The following is a 19,997-nucleotide window of genomic DNA, read 5'->3' as shown; positions in this document are numbered from 1 at the left end:
TGTCTTGCTTCTTGCTCTCTGCTTTTAGAATGAAACACAAGAGTATTTGAGCATACATAGCTACTGTGGGATTCATATGGAAATATATTAAAATATATTGTGTTCCTGCCTGATGATGAGCAGCAAATCTGGCAAGTTCCTATTAAGTACTACTAATGAAGTGTCAGTGATAATTACTAGGGTTTTTTTTTCTGAAGGCCTGCTATTCTGGGAGAAGGAGAGAGATGACCTTCTCTAACAGCCCTGTAATTCACTGCTGCAAGAATAGTGTAACTCTTGGTTTAAGAAATTCTTCCATTCTCTGTCTGAACATACTATGTGTTCCTAGTTTTGGGAAAGAAAACTTCAAGGGGGTGGGGAGTGGAGGAAGGGGACGCAAACCCAGATTCCAGAAATACTACTACAGGTAATGGTATCTCAGTGCTTGGCTTCAGGAGTGGGTGAAGTCATTGAGCTTCCCCAGTGGGGAGCTAGCTGATGTTGGAAACTTTGCATGTTTGGTTTTTGGGTGTGTGTTTTGTTGTGTTGTTCAGGTGTTGGGGGTTTGGTTTGGTTTTGTTTTTTTAGTGAAATCATGGATGATTTACCACTTCCACAGGGTTTGCTATTAATTAAATGCTGACACTTGTGATCTCGTGACATTCAGTTTGTAGAGAGGGAAATACTTTAAAAATCACAAGTGTTACATAAGCTGGGGATTTCTGGAGCTAATGTGTTCTATGGCACCTCTAGTATGCTTAAATGAAGCAGTGCTAAGGGTGTTAAATATGCTGTCCACTTTTGTCCTATAAACTGTCTCTTAAATATTGGCTTATATTCAAATTGCTTTACTTTTTTGTTGTTTTTCTTTTCAGGCAAAATTTGAGGGGTGAGCAGTAGGTACCAGACTCGATGAGTTTCCATCGAAATGTCGGAAAAGTCAGGCCAGAGTACAAAAGCAAAGGATGGAAAAACGAAGTATGCAACGCTCAGTCTGTTTAACACTTACAAGGGAAAGTCACTGGAAACTCAGAAAACCACAGGTGAGTAATCTGACTTCAGTTTTGCATTCATTCGGTTTCATCATTACTGTAGTATTAATTAGGAGTGCAAAGTATATGAGCACTTAACCACAGCGAGACTTATTTTCTTTTTAACTGCTTGATACAGCAGTTAAGTGGAAGAATTCTGGAAAGCAGTGTTGATTGCAGTGTCTGGTTAGCTGTAAACATGAGTATCAGTTCAGGCAGACAGCATTTGCAGTCTAGTAGGAAGTAGAATATAGATAAGTAAAAACTGTTCTTATAGCTGCAGTCTCTGTTACCAGCATATGACATGGCATTCCCCAGCTGTGCTTTTTGCCGTATTAACATTTGTGCTACTGGAGGGTTTTGATTAACAAGAAGGCAGTGCTCCCTTTCATGTCAGGTTCTTTGTCTGTTTTGCAGACTGGGTGAAGCTGGCACTGACCTTTCAAGTAAGTTTAGTGTGGGCCTTTTTCACAATTAATTGGATTGAGAATCAGGAGGTAATGACACTCTGAAGGCTTAGAATTTGATTTGACGTATTGCCTAACTTAGGGGGTGAAAGAGGAGATGTGTTTTAAAGGCTAAAACTGAGATGTCTGATAGAACATCTAAGGCAGTATCGTGTACGTGTTCACCTGAGTTGATTGATTCGATGGTAGGTTGAATGTCTTGCGTAGTGCATGGGCTTCATATTGCTTTTTCATTCTTGTGGTCTGGAGTAAATGCAATTTGTAGGAATGTTTTTGCAAGAGCAGCATCTGCCAACTGAAACTGGCAGCAAAAAAGAAATGGGCTGCACCCATGTGGATATTCCTGGACTCATCAGAATACATTAAAGTCCAAGAGGAATGAGAGAATGATGTTTGACAACATGTTAAAGGATATTAGGATATCAGCATCACATTTTATACGAGTTCTCTAGCTTCCTGTCACTGAGCAGTGTGTATGAAGTTGGGGCAATATATCCTTTTTCATTTCTGGTATAGGCCAACCATAGTGATTAAAGAGTACACAGGTTGTCTCAGACCAAGTATTTCTAATGCTGTTTTTTTTTTTAAAGTAAATTATAAAGAACTTTGAATTTCTAATTCTTAACGCTTTTAAATTTTTCTTGAAGAAACATTTTTGTTGATTTACATACCTTTGTATGAATGCTGCTTGCTAACAGCATTGTTAACTTTCACTTTCTGTTTTGGCATGCAGTTGCTGCACGCCATGGATTACAGAGTCTTGGGAAAGTTGCTATTTCAAGGAGGATGCCTCCACCAGCTAACCTCCCCAGTCTTAAAGCAGAGAACAAAGGCAATGACCCTAATGTGAACATTGTGCCTAAAGATGGCACAGGATGGGCTTCAAAACAAGAACAGCACGAAGAAGAAAAGTAAGTGACCAATGAGATGTGGGTTTTTTTCCTATGCCATTTCTCCCAAGTCTTTCTAAAGCTGGGGGTGGGCAGGGCCAGGGAAGAAATTGGCTGAACGTGACTGTCCTAAAAAAAAAAACCAAAAAAAAAACGAGGAGGAAAAAGCACAGCTGTTAGTTTTCATAAGGAAGATTCTTGCTGTTAGGTCAACAGTTAACAAAATGTGTAACAAAACACACACTTAAGTTGAAAGCAGTGTGCTTGTCAATTCCATATGAGGGGTATCAGGTACCTTTAGCCACCTGATTGCGTACATTCTGATGGCTTCTTAAATGAAATACTATAGCACATTTTTGTAAGATCTTAAACTTTACTGTAGCTTAAGGCTCCCCCAATATGTGATACAGACAGAAGTGATGGTGATGTTGATACACAGTGCTGTGTACTGTGGATAGTACAATTTCCTATGCTCAGTGCAGTTTCATCTGCTGAGTTTTTCACACTTGTACAGCAGGTCAGGTAAAGAAGAGAGAGACTAAAACTTTTCAATATTTAGTTAGAAAGTATTTTAAAGCATTTTTTTGTCATATAAGCTTAAAATGGGTATGATTCACTATAAAAGTGGGTTTTAGGTATTTTTTGACATACCAGTTCTTCTGAAAACCACTTGCAGATAGAGGAACTGATTGCATGTCACTAGCACTTGTGAAAGCAAAAGACGACTAAAGGTTGGGTTCGCCCCCCCCACTGTCTCTTTATTTCTCCTTGTATACTTTACTATGTTTAAATGTCAATTTTTGACATGTCTCTGAAAAGCTGTTGGACTTTAGGAGTATAGTATTGTGTTTAACTTTTTATTTTAAGATCATGAAATTACAAATTCAAAATTTTCTGCCCGGTGTTCTGTATGGTTTTGTTTTTTTAAAAAAAAATCTTCCTGTACTTCAAGGCCACTTAACCTTTGTCTGGTTAATTCTGAGTTAAGCCTTTAGTTTATTTGACTAAAACACCCTTTCATCTGCCTTTCCAAGTCTGCTGCTTGTGTTAAAAGTGTATTCTAGTAGTTGATGTTGTGTTTAAAAATTGAATAAATGGCTATCCCTTGCCTGCAAGTGGAAGGTGTTTGTATTTTCATATGTATTATTCTGACAAAGGCCTCAAAGTCCACATACAGGTAAAGCTGGGGCGGGGGGAGGAATTTGTTCCCAGGAACAGGTATGTATGGCCATGTGACAAGTAAATTCTAAGTTCAGGCCATCTAATGCATTTGCTCAAGTATTGAGACCATTATTATAACTATTGCTATATTTCTCCAACATGCTTATAAATGCTACTGTTTACATGTAAAGTGCACTGGTATTCCTCTCACACATGTTGTGGATAAAGGTAGCATTTTGATATCAGCTTGTTTGATATCAGTTTTATTCTTCCTTTTTTTTTTTTTTTTGTGTCACTGCACTGAAGTTCACATGAGTGAATTGTTTCCTATAATTCCAGAATAATTTTTCTGCTGCTTTCCCAAGTTGTTACTCTTTCTATGGGTATCCCTTTTTCCTGGATGGTGTGGCCTGTTGTATATTGGTTTGATGAATTCATATAGCACTAGCTGAGTTCTTTCTTACATCAGTACACGTATCTATAGGACAGTGTTTGGGTAACTCAAAGCCAAGCGCATTTAGAATTTGAAACAGTGGAAGTACAAGGAATAAACTCTTTAACAGTCTTGTTTCTTGTTTCACTTTGTGTGTGACAAAGTACAGCCATGTAAATTACAACTTCCCCAATGTCTGCTTAGAAAATATGCAGCTGTAAGAAGATACGACTAAGTGGAAACTGAGAAGATGAGAATTTTTTAAATTTATTTATTTTCATTCTGGTAATCTGTGGAAACAAATGAAAATTGTATTCAGTTACCCTTGTGAGAAGCCAGTTTCTCCCCAGCAGTGATTTTTTTTTGGGGGGGGGGGGGGGTTGGCTTTTGGGTTTGGGTTTTTTTGGTGATGTTTACTTCTGTGTCAATTTTGGGACTATTGTGTAGTGGTTTGGGTTGATCACTGCAGAACCCAAATGGAACTGACTTCTCAGTGGCAGTCCTCAGAGAGTTTAGAATTACTTCAGGATCTATTTAAAGCATTTGCAATTGTTTACTATAAGTTAACTGGCGTGCTATTGCACTAGTTATGTTTGTCTTTACTTTCATAATAAAGTCATTCTGTCTACTGGATTTGTCCTATAATTCCTGTTCAGTCAAAAATTGCTATTAATGAGCTGGAGGTCTTGACTTGTAGACAATAATGCTTTGGAGTCTTAAGTTATCTGAATATGCAGATTTTGGAGATAGCTGTACTTGAAAGAAACTAAACAATATCGCTGAATCTGTAGACTGCTGAGATGATCTTCAAGAATATGACTGGGTTTTATATTAGAGAAAATGAGTGCTTCTGTCTGCCTCTTCATTCTTAAAATAGTGAAATTGAGAGAGTGTTCTTACTAAGCTTAAGCTTCTGGACTCCAGTTCATAGCACCCATCAATTTTTTTTCATGGTGTCTTTATCTTTCCTTATTGGCTCCTTTTATTTCCTAAGTTCTAGCATGTATTTGCCTTCTTTCTCTCAGTTCATGGTGGTTTTTAAGTGCTTGCCTCTAACTCCCAAGACAAGAGAACACTGTTATAAATTATTCCCTTCTGTGGTTGTCGATTGTTTGGGTTTTAATTGTTCGTACACTAGTTAAAAAGTTAAAACTCTGTTCATGCCTGACTGTATTTTCTGCCCATCCATTTTCATTCATTTCTCTCCATTTTGAGTAATCTACTCGTGAAGGAATTGGCTGATTTATTCCAATTTTAGCCGTAACTGTAACAACTCATTTTATGTAAGAATGTGCTCTATATATAGAAAAGTAGCTATTGGTTCTTCAGCTGCATAGCTACCTCATTTCATTCACTTGTTTGCAGTAGTAATCCTGAGGATCTTAGTCTGTGCCCACCTTATATTCACAAGTGCTTTCTCTCTAATTCCAGACAGCCAGACGTGCCGCAGACACAGCCAAAACCTGCTGTTCCTGCTCCTCCAGAAGCAGCTCCTGTTGCCAAATCATGGGCCAACACCAAACCAGGTGGACAAGATGGTAAGTGGCGTTCAGGTTGGAGGGTTCTTGACTGGCCTAGCAGGCTGCGAATGCTGCTGTGAGACCCTCAGACTCGGCAATGATTTGAATCTTCACTGGGCCAGCTAGGACTACAAATTCTGTGGAAGCAACATTCTTGGCCAGAAGGTGGCTAAAGTGAGCTCCAGCCTCATTTAGCAGCAGGTCTGACTGTCTTCTAAAGGGCTGGTATCATCACCTCTTTTGTTTTGACAGTGAAGTGGTGGTCACAGTGTAAGACCTTGAACGTGGCTGTGATAAGGAGGGAAAAATACAGTCAATAGTTATAATGCATACAATTTTGTTGTGAAAGGGATAACCATAAGCAGTTAGTGGTCATTCTTATCATAATTTTGAATCATTTTGTGCAAAATATGTGTAGTCTTGCTTCCATTTAAAAGTCTGCTACAGCAGCACTTTTCCCTTTTATTTCATAGGTTCTTTGCTTATTTTGGTTTCAAAGTGATAGTGTTCAAGTAGGGATTTTTCTGGGAAAAGCATTAAAGGTGTGGTGGTAGTGGGTTTTTCGCTAGGGGTTTTTTGATGGTGGTGGGTTTTGTGGACTTTGGAGTTTGCTTTTTTTTTTAATAACTGTTGGAGTACTGTTTCCATCAGTGTGAACCTTGGGTTGAGTATTTTCATATAATCGAATAGATTGTAAAAGACCTTTAATATCATCAAGTCCAACTTTTACCCCAGGACTGCCAAATCCACCACTAAACCATGTCACTAAGGGCCTCATCTACATGGCTTTGAACACGCCCAGGGACAGTGATTCCACCACTTCCTGAGCAGCCTGTTCCAAAGCCTGATCACCCTTTCAGTGAAGAAATTTTTCCTAATACCCAGTCTAAGCCTCCCCTGGTGCACCTTGAAGCCATTACCTGCTGTCTTATCACTTGTTACTTGGGAGAAGAGACCAACACCCACGTCGCTACTACCTCCTTTCAGACTAAGGGAGACTCAACACCCCCAGTTCTCTGAGCTGTTCCTCATAAGACTTGTACTCCAGACCGTTCACGAGCTTTGTTGCCCTTCTCTGGACCTGCTCCAGCAACTCAGTATCTCTATTGGAGTGAAGGGCCCAGAACCGAACACAGGCTTTGAGATGTAGCCTCACCAGTGCCGAGTACAGGGGGATGATCACTGCCCTGGCCCTGCTGGTTGTGCTGTTGCTGATACAGGCCAGGATGCTGTTGCCCTTCTTTGCTGCCTGGGCATAAGCTGGCTAATGTTCAGTTGGTACCCCAGGTCTGTTCATTACAGACGTAAGATCAGAGCTAAATCTTCAGATTTTTAAAAATTGTTTATTGAGTGAGAGCTAACATAGAATTCCTTTCCTGTGTCTCCATTATAGAAAATAAATTTGTTTTATTCCTTAAATTTGAGACTTGCAAGCTTTCTGTGGCTCTAAAATAGAGTTTTGGATTTCAGGTTGAAGAAGTGAGCTTTCTTCTGGATAGGGATCTTAGGGTAGTAAATCTGAATTGCTTGGAGGTAACTTCTAGGTCATTATATGGAGTTTGTTAACATCACATACTAATGATTTTGCCTTTTTTTTTTTTTCCTCAATAAATATTAGAAGTGAAAATTCAGAATTCTCTACTTTTTGCTTTCCTCTCTTATGTTCAGTATTTCCTTTGTTATCAAATATAGGAACTCGACGGTCGTGATACGGTCGAGTTCGAGAACCTCAGGGCAGTGAGAAGAGTGTGCAGCAAGCTCACTGCCCTGGGCTTCAAGAGAGCAGACTTTGGCCTCTTCAGGAACCTGCTTAGTAAGATTCCATGGGAAACAGCCCTAGAGGGCAGGGAGGCCCAAGACTGCTGGTTGATGTTCAAGGATCACCTGCTACAAGCTCAGGAGTGTTGCGTCCTGACTAGAAGGAAGTGCAGCAAGGAGGGCCAGGAGACCTCCTTGGATGGATAAGGAGCTGCTGAGGAAACTTACAGGGGGAAAAAAAGGGGCTTATAAGAGGTGGAAGCAAGGACAGGCAGCCTGGGAAGAATACAGGGATGTTGTTTGGGAAGCTAGGGACCAGGTTAGGAAAGCTAAGGCCCTGTTAGAATTAAACTTGGCTAGGAATGTGAAAGATAACAGGAAGGGATTCTATAGGTATGTAGCAAATAAAAAACAGACTAGGGACAATGTGGGCCCTCTCCGGAAGCTATCAGGAGAATTGGCTACCCTGGGTTTGGAGAAGGCTGAGGTTCTTAATGACTTCTTTGCCTCAGTCTTCACTGGCAAATGCTCTGACCGCACCACCCAAGTCTTGGAAGGCAGACACAGGGACAGTGATAATGAAGACCTTAGGCCCACTGTAGAAGAGGATCTGGCTTGAGACCATCTTAAGAACCTGAACGTACACAAGTCCATGGGACAAGTTCCTAGCCAGTGTCCATCATATTTGAAAAGTAATGGCAGTCAGGTGAAGTTCCCAACGACTGGAAAAAGGGAAATATAACCCCCATTTTCAAGAAGGGGAAAATGGATGACCCAGGGAATTATGGACCAGTCAGTGTCACCTCTGTGCCTGGCAAAATCTTGGAGCAGATTCTCCTGGAAGGCATGCTAAGGCACATGAAAAACAACAAGGTGCTTGGTGACAGCCAGAATGGCTTCACTGAGGGGAAATCCTGCCTGACCAAATTGGTAGCCTTCTATGATGGGGCTACGGAACTGATGGACAGAGGTAGAGCAGTCGATGTCATCTACCTGGACATGTGCAAAGCGTTTGACACAGTCCTGCATGACATCCTTGTCTCTAAATTGGAGAGACATCAATTTGATGGATGAACCCCTTTGTGGATAAAGAACTGGCTGGATGGCCTTATGAAAAGGGTTGTGGTCAATGGTTCAGTGTCCAGCTGGAGACCAGTAAGGAGTGGTGTCCCTCAGGGGTCGGTGTTGGGACCAGTCCTGTTTAACATCTTTGTCGCTGACATGGACAGTGGGATTGAGTGCGCCCTCAGCAAGTTTGCCGATGACACCAAGTTGTGTGGTTCGGTTGATACACAGGAGGGAAGGAATGCCATCCAGAGGGACCTCGACACGCTTGTGAGGTGGGCTGATGCCAACCTCATGGAGTTTAACCATGACAAGTGCAAGGTCCTACACCTGGGTCGGAGCAATCCCAGGCACAGCTACAGGTTGGGCAGAGAAGAGATTCAGAGCAGCCCTGCGGAGAAGGACTTGGGGGTGTTGCTCGATGAGAAAATGAACATGAGCCAGTTTCAGTGTGTGCTCGCAGCCCAGAAAGCCAACTGTATCCTGGGCTGCATCAAAAGGAGCGTGACTAGAAGGTCGAAGGAGGGGATCCTGCCCCTCTACTCTGCTCTTGTGAGACCTCTCTTGAAGTACTGTGTGCAGTACAGGCTGAGAAAGTTGGGCCTGTTCAGCCTGGAGGAGAGAAACCGTGTGGAGACCTCATAGCAGCCTTCCAGTATCTGAAGGGGGCTTATAAGGATGCTGGGGAGGGACTCTTCATTAGGGACTGTAGTGACAGGACAAAGGGTAAAGGGGTTAAAACTTAAACAGGGGAAGTTTAGATTGGATATAAGGAAGAAGTTCTTTACTGTTAGGGTGGTGAGGCACTGGGATGGGTTGCCTAAGGAAGTTGTGAATGCTCCATCCCTGGACGTGTTCAAGGCCAGGTTGAACAGAGGTGACATGGTTTAGTGTGAGGTGTCCCTGCCCATGGCAAGTGGGTTAGAACTTTATGATCTTAAGGTCCCTTCCAAACCTAACTATTCTGTGATAACTCTCCTCCTTTAAGCTTTTCCAGGAGTTTTTTAGTGTAAGAGAAAGGAATTAATACTGATGCAAAGGGATCTGCATACCAGCCTTTCTACATAAGCTGATAAGATATTCTCCATCATACCGGAAATAGTGATTCAGCTCAGTGGCTTCAAAATGCATTTAGCTAATTATTTTGTAGTTACCATGGCAGCTTGTGTGCCAAGCCCAGATGGTGCCCTCATTTCATTCAATCAGTAGTGGATTTGCTGTTTTAAAAAGAAATATGGAATGTGAATTGGCATCAGCTGCTTGCTATCCTCCTCAGTTTGAAACTCAGGATATACCTGTTGTGCTCATGCTTTCCTGATCTGCACTTGGCTGGTGCTGTTAGAAATTTCAGTTTCTCCAGATGCCTTGTATGCATTCCAGCAGTCATTCAGCCAGCCGCCTCATGCTTTTGTAAGGCTTCAGTTGGATAAGGCAAGAATGAATCCTTCTCTGATGTTGGTGGCCATGTAGAAAGCAGAAACTTCTAAAATGTAATGGCAGCATCTATTTCTAAGGTTATTCACTGGCTAAAAGTTAATTGCTGCCATAGCATCTTTGAATTCTTAAACTGCTTTCTGAACTGCTGGCTGACAATCTGGCTATTTCAGGTTAATAGCTACAGCGCAGTCAAACTGACCACTGAGGATGCCGTTGCTTTGCAGTTGCTGCTGAAGTCTGAGCAGCAGTTGCTGCTCAAGTCTGAGACTTGAGCAGAAAATGTTTTTCAAGATTCATAAAATTCATGAATATTGCATGCCACACTACCTCTAAAGAGGCTTCCTTTCCTGACAGGCCATCTGGTTAGAGTGACTGCAGCTTTCAGTCCCTTTAAGCAAGTCGTTGGATGTAGCTGCTTGGGAACACCCATAATCCAGTGTCCATTAACAGAAAACAATGTGATCTGTAGTACATGAAGTCACAATTAAGATTGTAATATTTCAAGGCAATTTGTAGGCACAATATTTATGCATTTAGTATACATAAATAATGGTGTTTGCTGTCATGCCTTTACAGAGAAGGTATAAAGAGTAGGTAGTTTATCCTGTGCTTGACTCTTAGTCTTAAAAAAAAAAAAACAACAACCCACGAGGATCCTGTGTTTTATTGTTAGAGGATTCTTTCACAGTTCAAAGAGAACAAGCTGTTTAGCTGTTATCTTAAAACAAAAGGTATATATTGGGGATTGAGAGGCAGATCCTTTATTGTGAGTTTGCCCTGTAGTCACGTAGCCTAATACAGTGTCTCTTACAGTAGCCGGTAGTTAAGACAGGTATAAGAACAGGGCTATTCAGGCTGTTGGAACAGAAATCTTCCCTCTAAGCTTATCAGTGATCTGGTAGTAGAGTACCATTGACCTAATAGAATCATAGAATATGGGTCAATATGCATCAGGTGAAGGGGGGGTGGTGGTGGTGAGAAATTGATTCAAAATATACGCTAATAAAATCTTCTAAATAAGAGCACAGTCTTTATATTTGGCTTTCCCCCCACATGCAGTGGAAGTCTGAAAATTCCAATCTTTATTTACGACGTCAAGGGTTGTAGAAATCGAAGTGCTACAGTTCTTATATTTTACTCACAATATAAATGCTTTGGTCTTTAAAAGTCCTGAAGAATTATTAGTTATTAGAATGAGTAATTAATCTTAAGGGCTTTTGCAATAACATCATTGCCTATTCTTGAGGTGATTAGAGTTGGAGAGTAAAAACAAGAGAAATCTTTGTTGGGGAGGGGGTTATTAACAGAGCTGAGAGGTACTCTACATGTTAAGTCTTGTTCCATTGTCCATCATTGCTCTCCAGTGCTGCTGGATTTTTTTTCAGCCCCAACAGATGAGATAGTAGGCCTGTTAAATTTAAGAACTTTGGCAGCAAATGGGAATGCTTTACAAGGATTGCTCTTTGCTTATGTGAATAATGCTACCAGTAAATTATCATGGAATAGTTAGGGTTGGAAAGGACCTCAAGATCGTCAAGTTCCAACCCCCCTGCCATGGGCAGGGACACCTCACACTAAACCATATCACCCAAGCCTCGTCCAGCCTGCTCTTGAACACTGCCAGGGATGGAACATTCACAGCCTCCCTGGGCAACCTATTCCAGTGCCTCACCACCCTAACAGGAAAGAATTTCCTCCTTATATCCAATCTAAACTTCCCCTGTTTAAGTTTCAACCTGTTACCCCTTGTCCTGTCACTACAGTCCCTAATGAAGAGTCCCTCCCCAGCATCCTTGCAGGCCCCCTTCAGATACTGGAAGGCTGCTATGAGGTCTCCACGCAGCCTTCTCTTCTCCAGGCTGAACGGCCCCAACTTTCTCAGCCGATCTTCATACAGGAGGTGCTCCAGTTCCCTGATCATCCTCATGGCCCTCCTCTGAACTTGTTCCAACAGTTCCATGTCCTTTTTATGTTGAGGACACCAGAACTGCACACAATACTCCAGGTGAGGTCTCACAAGAGCAGAGTAAAGGGACAGGAAAAATTAATTAATTAATATGGCTGTAACATCCCCTTTTTAAGGATGATGAGGCTTTTACCACTTTCTGAAATCTTTTGACTACAGAATGCTGAGACTTTTTGATTATCTTATTCTGCAGGTCCGCCTATTCAAGTAAATAGTTATTTCCAGCAAGAGTTTCCCAGTCTTCCGGCAGCTGGGGATCAGGAAAAGTCAGGCAAAGAGAAAGATGCACCTGAAGAACTTCATGGATCAGGACCAAGCTTGCGGCCACAAAGTAAGTATATACTGTAAATTTTTTTGAAATCACATGGGTTTGTGTGGAACTTGTTCAGTACAAGGATACTTATGTCCCGTACAAAAGGAATTGATTTACTGATTGTTTTATTCAACACACTCCTACACTGAAGAAACAGATTTTTTCACTTTCTTCTGCTTTACTGTGTTCCTGGTATGCAGAAAATAAGGTATTTGATCCTATTCTGCAGTTCACTTTCCATTTTCCTAACCTAGTCAGTACTTCAGTTGTGCTCGAGGAGCATTTGTTAGTTGCACAATACTGTCATTTTCTTAAATCCAGCTGCTAGATGTCACAACAGTTAAAATATGTATTTAAAGAACTCTCTTAATATTATAGTAGTTGTCATTAGAGTTGTCTCCAAGTGGTTAGTACTCAGTAGCCTGAAAAATCCCAAATAGGAAGTTAAATCTACAGGATACCAAAAGAGTGGACTGTAATTTGAAAGGCATTCACATCTTTAGCGCATGACTGAGGTGCTCTGACTAGCTGGATCTGTTTCAGCTGTGGGGGATTAGATCTAGTGAAAACAACCATAAGTGTTGGTTTTACATGTCTCAGTGAAGAAATATGTATTGTTTCCCCAGATCCTTTTAATGGGAAAGCATATGGAATTGTGCTTGTTTCCAGTGAAAACCAGGACTTCTTTCTTCCTTAAAAGTATTTCCAGTGAGGTTTGGTGGACCAGGGATCTCTTCCTGCACTGTAGGTAGCACTTTCTTGTGCCACTGATAGGCAAGATGGGCACTGTGCTTCTTAAGGTCCTTACTTGATTTTGATATAGAGAATAAGTTGCCAAGAAATGTGGGAGATGTCCAACACCAAATTAGGGAAATAGCTGTGTGTGTTTCTTCCAGCGTCCTACAGGCAGTTATAGTATTGGTCAGCACTGTACGTGCTGTATTAAGCCCTTCTTACAAATCTTGACAGCAGAAAGCTTGATGAATTTGGTGAGTACTGCCCCTTTAGCAGCCATGCTCCCCAGCAAAGATAAGTGGAAGAACTGTAATAGATACTTAGGAGCATAGTTTAACCCTACTTAAAGGGATTGTGCCCCTAATAGAACAGTCTTTACAGGGCATGTCTGAATTTTTCTTGGTCCCCATGGATCTGAGCACTGCTGTTTTTATTGCCCTAACCTATGCTCTGTAGGCGGAAACTGTAAAAAAAAAAGTTAAAATGGACTACCTGGCACAAGTCATTAAAATACCTTACTTTTCCTGGACTTTTTGCTAGACATTCACGCCCAGAAGCACAGTCCTCATCACTTCTATTTTATCCTTATCAGACAGAGATACAAGCCCAGACTCTGGATATCTGTCTTCACTTAGTAAGATAATGCACAGGTATATGTCATTTTGAGCCGCTTTGGTGTTTCATGGTAGGCCTTTGCTGCTTAAGAAGCTTGATCTTTCTCTTGACAGCATCTTCATACTGAGTCAACAGTGGCCCACTTACCACAGCTAAATCTGTTTTCTCTCCTGTGCTATTATTAGTATTGTTCCTAAACTGTGTTGTGTTTTGGAAGGTAGAGTAGGATGACTAGAGTGATCTATAAATTTAACTCTTACACTTCAGGAGCACAGCTGAATGTAGGGCTAAAGAGGATTAGAAAACAGCCTCTGTTTCATCAAGCAGTCATTGCTTTCGGTACCAGATATGAATGTGTGTCTGCACTGATTGCTGTGTTACTGAAAATGGGTAAGGAAGAGTGTGTTTTTTATTATGCCTGTCTGTAAATCCGTAGTATAAAGTTTGTTCTTGTTTTGTCTCGTACTGATTCTGCCCATGCAGATGCTACTAATTGGAGAGAAGGTGGTAATAAGAGCAACTCACCCAGTTCTCCAACTGATCAAGAAGCTAAGGCCCTTGGACAAGAAGATGGTAATGCTACACCAACAGAACAAAATGATGGCCAGAAGGCAGCAGAGAAGAGAGATGTGCGGTTACCACAGGTCCCTCAGCCCAAGCTGAATGGCCAGCAGCAACCACCTGTCTCTTCTCAGTACAGAGCAATGATGCCACCTTATGTAAGTGATGGTTACATGGAAGGTTTTAAAGCAGCAGGGATTGGTTATTGGCTAGTGTAATTTCTTCATGCCCCCTTTCATCTCCCTCCTTTCATCCTTTCATCTCCCTCCATGGAACACTTTAGCAGTTCTGCTAGAAGGTTGGGATTGCAACCAACTGCTCAAAGGATGTGGCTGCCTGTTGCCACTTGCAACACTGAGTTTCAATTTGTCAGGAGTTGGTTAACACTTGTAAACACTCGGTGACTTAATGTCACACACTTGAGATACTAAGCAAACTTAAGAGGCTTGCTTTACTTCCATTGTGATTCTTTTGATGATCTCAGTATGCTTAATGTAGTTACAATATTTAATGAATGGTTCCTGTTTTTAAACCTTTCTTAGATGTTTAATCAGTATCCTAGAATGGCATATCCTCCCTCCATGCAAGGTCCAACAAGGTTTCCCAATTCTGAGCTTAGCAGGTAAGAAACCTTACAAGTGTTACTGGTGCATGGGTATGAACTCTGTTAGTGACTTAATAACAAAAAAAAAAAAATAAAAATTGCGCTGAGTATTTTGATTATGATCGTGCACCGCATAAGAACTGCTAATGGTTAGTCTCAAGTTTGGCTTGTGTGGAGCAGTGCTATGGAGTGATTTGTGTTTGATAACTCAACTATGAAACTTGAGGGAATTCTGCACATTACAGGAAGAGCAGGAGTCACTTGGGAGCACCTTTGAAACTTCAGCCAGTAGTTTCACCTGTAAAAGGACGCTTCCATTGTTACCATGAAAGTAGTTAGTTCCTGGTTCTCAACTCTACTGCTTTCCAGTTAAGGAACTCTAATGCATTATACCATTTATTTTCTTCATTTCTCTGTAGCTGCGGATGTCTGTGCACATGCATGAGGAAATAGGGAATGCTATAGGCAGTAGGGTACAAACTGGGTGGGATCAGGAAGAGGACAGAAAGGCTGAGAGGGTTGGGTGGGAGAACTTGAGTTTAGGAGTAGGAGAAGGTGCAGAATCTTTGATGATAGAAAAGCTTGAAAAGTAGAAATATATCTGAGGTGGATTAATTGGTGTCAAGAAGGATGCCAGATCTATGTGGTGTGTTGTTTGAAAGCTACAAGGTATTTGATTTTTGACTGTAAACTGATGTTTGGCTTGTTTGTGAAGTAGGTAAGGCTATAGCATCTAATCTTCCTCTTCCTTAAGTAACCATCTGGTGTAGCAGTAATTATTGAAACTACAGCAGTCGCGCATGTGGATGACCTTTATACTGTATTGAGAGAACAGTACCATATACTTCAAGTAATCATCATATAAGTTGACAATTTATCTAGTCATGTGGATAAATAATGACAGTGGCCATTGTTTTCCTCTCTTTTTTTTAGAGGGCCAAGGGGAAGAGGACCACCTTCATGGTGTTCGGAACCTATTGAGCGCCCATCCATTCTTAGTGCTAGTGAACTTAAAGAACTTGATAAATTTGATAATCTAGATGCTGAGGCTGATGAAGGCTGGGCAGGTAAGAACATAAGATTAATGATTTTTGTTATTTGTACAGTGAATCTTTCTGAAAGATTAATTGAATATTTGCTTATGGATCAGGTGCTCAGAGTGAAGTGGATTACACTGAACAGTTGAACTTCAGTGATGATGATGAGCAAGGAAGTAGTCAAAAAGAGAAGGAAAGTGGGTGAGTCGGTGTTGCCAATTAGGTGTGAATGCCACTTAGTGTTTGGAAAGGTTTAATGAAATGAGTGCAAGTGCTCATTCGAAAAATATTCCTGTAATTGAATACTGTATTAAATCACGTAATTGCCTGCAGACTCCAGTCAGCTGGTGGGCGTGTAGTAGTGTTCCTTGCTGTGAGATGCTTTTGCTCTTGCTAAAAAACATTGAGAATAGAAGATAAATCGCCAAATACCTATGTGGAGTACCCATTCCATTTTTCTTATTTCTCTGCACATAGTGATGAACAAACACCATCAAAAGATTCCCAGAGTCCTGATGGCCAGAAGGAAGCAGATGAACAGACAAGTGCTAAGTCTGCCACCCAGGTTTCCACAGCAGCAGCCAAAGGGTCATACGGCAAAAGTTCTCAGCTTGATCAGGTTTGTGTTCTTATCTTCAGCTCTTCTGGCAATAGCCTCATCAGGAAAGGTCCAGCTCAGGTGTCTTTACAGTTAGGTCAATTAAAGTTATGAACATGAGTGAAAGCATTAGCTACTGAAAGAATTATCTGAGTTCTCGTAACCGATCAGGTGCTGCTAGGTCAACAAAATAAAAATAACATGTCTTTATCTAGTGTGTTCTAATTCACAGCTGTGAGGGGGGTGAGAACACTTGTGCCAGTGTGACTGAACTCATAAGCTTTAACTCAGTACCCTTGTCTGTCCATCCCTGTAACTGTGAATGAAGCTGTTCTGGTGTCATCATACTTCATAGTGGCACAGGGTAAATAGCACCCAGTTGACCCACGCATTTTTTTCAGGGTGTGGGTTTTTGGTTATTTTTTTGGGGAGTTGTTATTTTGTATCATGACCTGCTTTCCTCAGTGCAACTTAGCAGGAATGTGTCAGTTCACTTCTGATATCTCAGGCAGACAGATTTTTATACAGACCATGTAAAATGCATCAGCTCAAATGTTTCGGTTTTCGATTTACCCTCTGGTAGAGGAAGATTGACAACCACCTCAGCTTATGCCTACTTCAGTCCTCTTTAAATCTATTTCCCCTTCCTCTCCCCAGGAAAGCCTGCCATTGGCTTTATATTAAAATTTCCCAGAAATGTATTCTCTTGACACCAGTAATAACAAAGATGGGGGATCTTGAATTATTTTTACTTGTGCTTTCTCTATATGTAAAGAACATGTCTTTCAGGGTTGGATGCTACACTGAATCTGAGGAAAAATAGTGCAGTAACATGAAGTCTGGAATATGGATGTGTGAATTTTTAAAGTAATTGTTTAATGATCAGTACATAACATGAAAATTTTCTTGCCATTGTTTTACGTGGTTATTTGTTTCATGTGCAGATAGTTCTCTAGGTGTGGTATCTTAATGCAGTGGAAAACAGTAAATCTAAAATTTGTTAGCTTGACTGTTATGAGCTTGCTTAACTCTGGTGCTGTGTTTGATCCAATAGGATCGGGGTCCAGCACAGCCTTCTCTACATGAAAGAGGTGGTCCTGCTCTTCATCCAAAATCTATTCTACCACCGGTAAGAGAGATTAGAATTGTCTTTATTTACCTTAGTTAAATTCTTTAATGCTGTGTTGGAGGGATTTACAAAAGTAAAAATATGCTTTACATAGGGATAAGCCTTTTCTTTAGCAAGAAAAATGATTGTAGTACTTGGCCAGTAAGAATGGGACCCCAACACAACTGTGCTGCTAATTGTGTAAAGCAATAGTTATATGAAATGCATGAGAGCTTCAAATGCTTTCAGTTATCCAACCCCTTTTGAGAACTAGAGAGGACAGGGGCTTAGGAGCAGTACTGAAGGGCTGCCTGCTGAGGCAGATGGGGAGATGAAGTCCCAGATAAAATGCGTACATAGTAGCTTCTTAGAATTCTTAACAGTCGTTATTAAGATCTCTTATCCTGAGCTACATGGAATTTCTTTGGCTTCTTGGGGAACTTTAGTCTGAGACCTGCCTTGAGTTTCTGTGATTAAGAGTGGCCTATAATCAAATCTAAAAGATGTTTATCTTTGCTGTCTGATGGGGAGGAGTGACATGAGCCTAGTGAATATTTACCTCTCCTTTCTGAGCTCATTTCTTCCAAATCTTGCTTTTTTATGGTGTCACGCAAATACATGTGCTGATAAATAGTTAAGTTATAGTATTTCAGCTGGCTGTTTATGTAACACATGTTCAACTTGACTCAACTGATTTTAATATTGCAGCACCCTCCTCCCCCTGATCGCCAGGTAGGACCTGGAAGGCAGGGACCCTTTCCCCCTAAACCAGTGCCAGATGAAGATGAAATTTGGAAACAGAGGAGAAGACAGCAGTCAGAGATATCCGCTGCAGTTGAACGAGCCCGTAAGCGGCGAGAAGAGGAAGAAAGAAGAATGGAAGAACAGCGCAAAGCAGCTTGTGCTGAAAAGCTAAAACGGTTAAATGAGAAATTTGGCTGTGTGACAAAACCCTCCAGGGAAGACCCTCTGAAGGAGCGGGAGAGGGAAAGGGAACGGGAAAGGGAAAGAGAGAGGGAAAGGGAAAGGGAGCGGGAAAAGGAGAGGGAACGGGAGAGGGAACGAGAGAGAGAAAAAGAGAGGGAGAAGGAAAAAGAGAAGGAAAGGGAGAAGGAAAAGGAAAAAGAAGAAAAAGAAAAACTGGAGAAGGCAAAAGAGCAAGAAGGAGAAAAAGAGAAAGAAAAGGAGATGGAGAAAGAAGAGAAGGAAAAAGAAGAGGAGAAACCAGCACATGAGGTTCCTGAGGCTGTAGAACCTGTGGCTACACATGTAGTAGAAAAACAAGAAAGTGAAAACAGGAATAACAAGGAAGAAAAAGGTATGTTTGCACACAAGTAGGAGCTGTCTGCCTTAAAGCTGAACCACAGAGCATAGTTGTAATCTGGGAGTCTAATTTGCATATCTTATTAACCCAGTGCATCTAGATCACTTACTTCCCTGGCATATTACAGCTACTAACTACTTTGAGCTAGACCCATTTACCCAGCTTATCAAAATGTTAAAGGAAAAATTTGGTTTATTGATTTAGGCTGGACTTTGAGGAATGTGGAAAGAGAAACAGGCTTTCTTTTCTTGATAAAGGAGGTTCAACAACTTGTGTTGCTAGAAAGCAATGTAAATTATTTCAGCTGTTCTGTTCTTTCAGCAAGCCTAGAGAAGTAAACATAAAGAGCAGGTAAACTTGATGCATGTTTGTAGTGGAACTGAAATGTCAGAGGAGAACTGCTAGACTGTGCTTAATAAGGTTGTGTTATCCTCTAAATGAGTAAAAGCGATTGTAAAACCAAACCTTGGTTCATTTAAAAAAAAAAGGTTAAATATAATATGGTTGCATGATACAGCCTTTTTTTAATTACTTGATAGTTACAACCTAAATGCTAGTGTTTGATTACCCAGTGTGTTTGAGTTTAAAAGGGGCACTGAGAGATGTACTAACAGCAGTTGTCCTGTTTGAGGGGTTGTTCTCAACATTTTTTTTTGCCTTTATTTTAGTTTTGGAAACTAAGACTGTGACAATAAAGAAGGCAGATTTTTTTATTTTAGGACAACATTCTTTATCTGACATTCTGGTGAAATTGTCATAGCCTAAAGATTCACATTTGTTTCCCACATGTGGATTTGTTGGGTTTTTGTTTTTCAGACGATCAGGCAGTCTTTACCCGACAAGATAGTGGTCGGAATGAGAAAGAGATTTCACAGGTGACTCATGAGACTGAGCCAGATTCAGGATCTCAGCCTCGTCCTGCTGTTTCCTCAGGCTATTCTAAACAGTTCCAGAAATCATTACCACCAAGATTTCAGAGGCAGCAGGTAACTAATGAGTTAATTTAAAGAAGGAAGCTCATTACAAGAATGGTGTCTTTAGCCTTATGCTTAGCAAGAACATGACCATAGGAATTTCAGAAAGCCTGAGTTGTTGGTTTCCAGCTTCTGTAACATCTGTGGCATTGGCGGGACTTGTTTTGCGTGAAACATTTTTTGTCACTTGCAAAATAACGCAAGTGAGCAGAAAGCAAGAGAGGCTTTTGAAACTGGCCAGTTTTAGCATCAGTTGGTGGACGTAGAGCATTGCTCTGTGGTTGTCTGTGGAACCTGGGGTCTGATGATCATTATTTCTACAGCTTTTCCTTAAAAGCTGTGAAACTCACAAATGTAATTTTGATTTGGATCCTATGGTCTGAAGAGCACTTTGCATTAATGACACACACGAAGCATAGGT

General features: G+C 41.0%; 1 protein-coding gene across 15 annotated transcripts in view; it reads left to right on the top strand.

Annotated features, from left to right (window-relative positions):
* PRRC2C (proline rich coiled-coil 2C) overlaps positions 1-19,997 on the top strand; it is a 78,913-nt gene that overhangs the window by 16,337 nt on the left and 42,579 nt on the right. For all 15 annotated transcript variants that reach the window (XM_057427394.1, XM_057427399.1, XM_057427396.1 and 12 more), the window contains exons 2-13: positions 855-1,022; positions 2,211-2,388; positions 5,393-5,499; positions 11,901-12,038; positions 13,854-14,089; positions 14,474-14,553; positions 15,469-15,602; positions 15,686-15,773; positions 16,050-16,191; positions 17,225-17,299; positions 17,987-18,596; positions 19,419-19,588. In XM_057427394.1, coding sequence (XP_057283377.1) covers positions 908-1,022; positions 2,211-2,388; positions 5,393-5,499; positions 11,901-12,038; positions 13,854-14,089; positions 14,474-14,553; positions 15,469-15,602; positions 15,686-15,773; positions 16,050-16,191; positions 17,225-17,299; positions 17,987-18,596; positions 19,419-19,588 — 2,073 coding nt within the window. In that variant the 5' untranslated portion in view covers positions 855-907. The remainder of the gene's footprint in view (positions 1-854; positions 1,023-2,210; positions 2,389-5,392; positions 5,500-11,900; positions 12,039-13,853; positions 14,090-14,473; positions 14,554-15,468; positions 15,603-15,685; positions 15,774-16,049; positions 16,192-17,224; positions 17,300-17,986; positions 18,597-19,418; positions 19,589-19,997) is intronic.

Source organism: Pezoporus wallicus, unplaced genomic scaffold (genome assembly GCF_028554395.1).
Source record: "Pezoporus wallicus isolate ANWC-B61680 ecotype Strahan unplaced genomic scaffold, APGP_CSIRO_Pwel_v1 scaffold_7107, whole genome shotgun sequence".
NCBI classification, from domain to species: domain Eukaryota; kingdom Metazoa; phylum Chordata; class Aves; order Psittaciformes; family Psittacidae; genus Pezoporus; species Pezoporus wallicus.
Note: the sequence above shows the minus strand (reverse complement) of the source record. Positions and strands in the feature narration are given on the sequence as shown.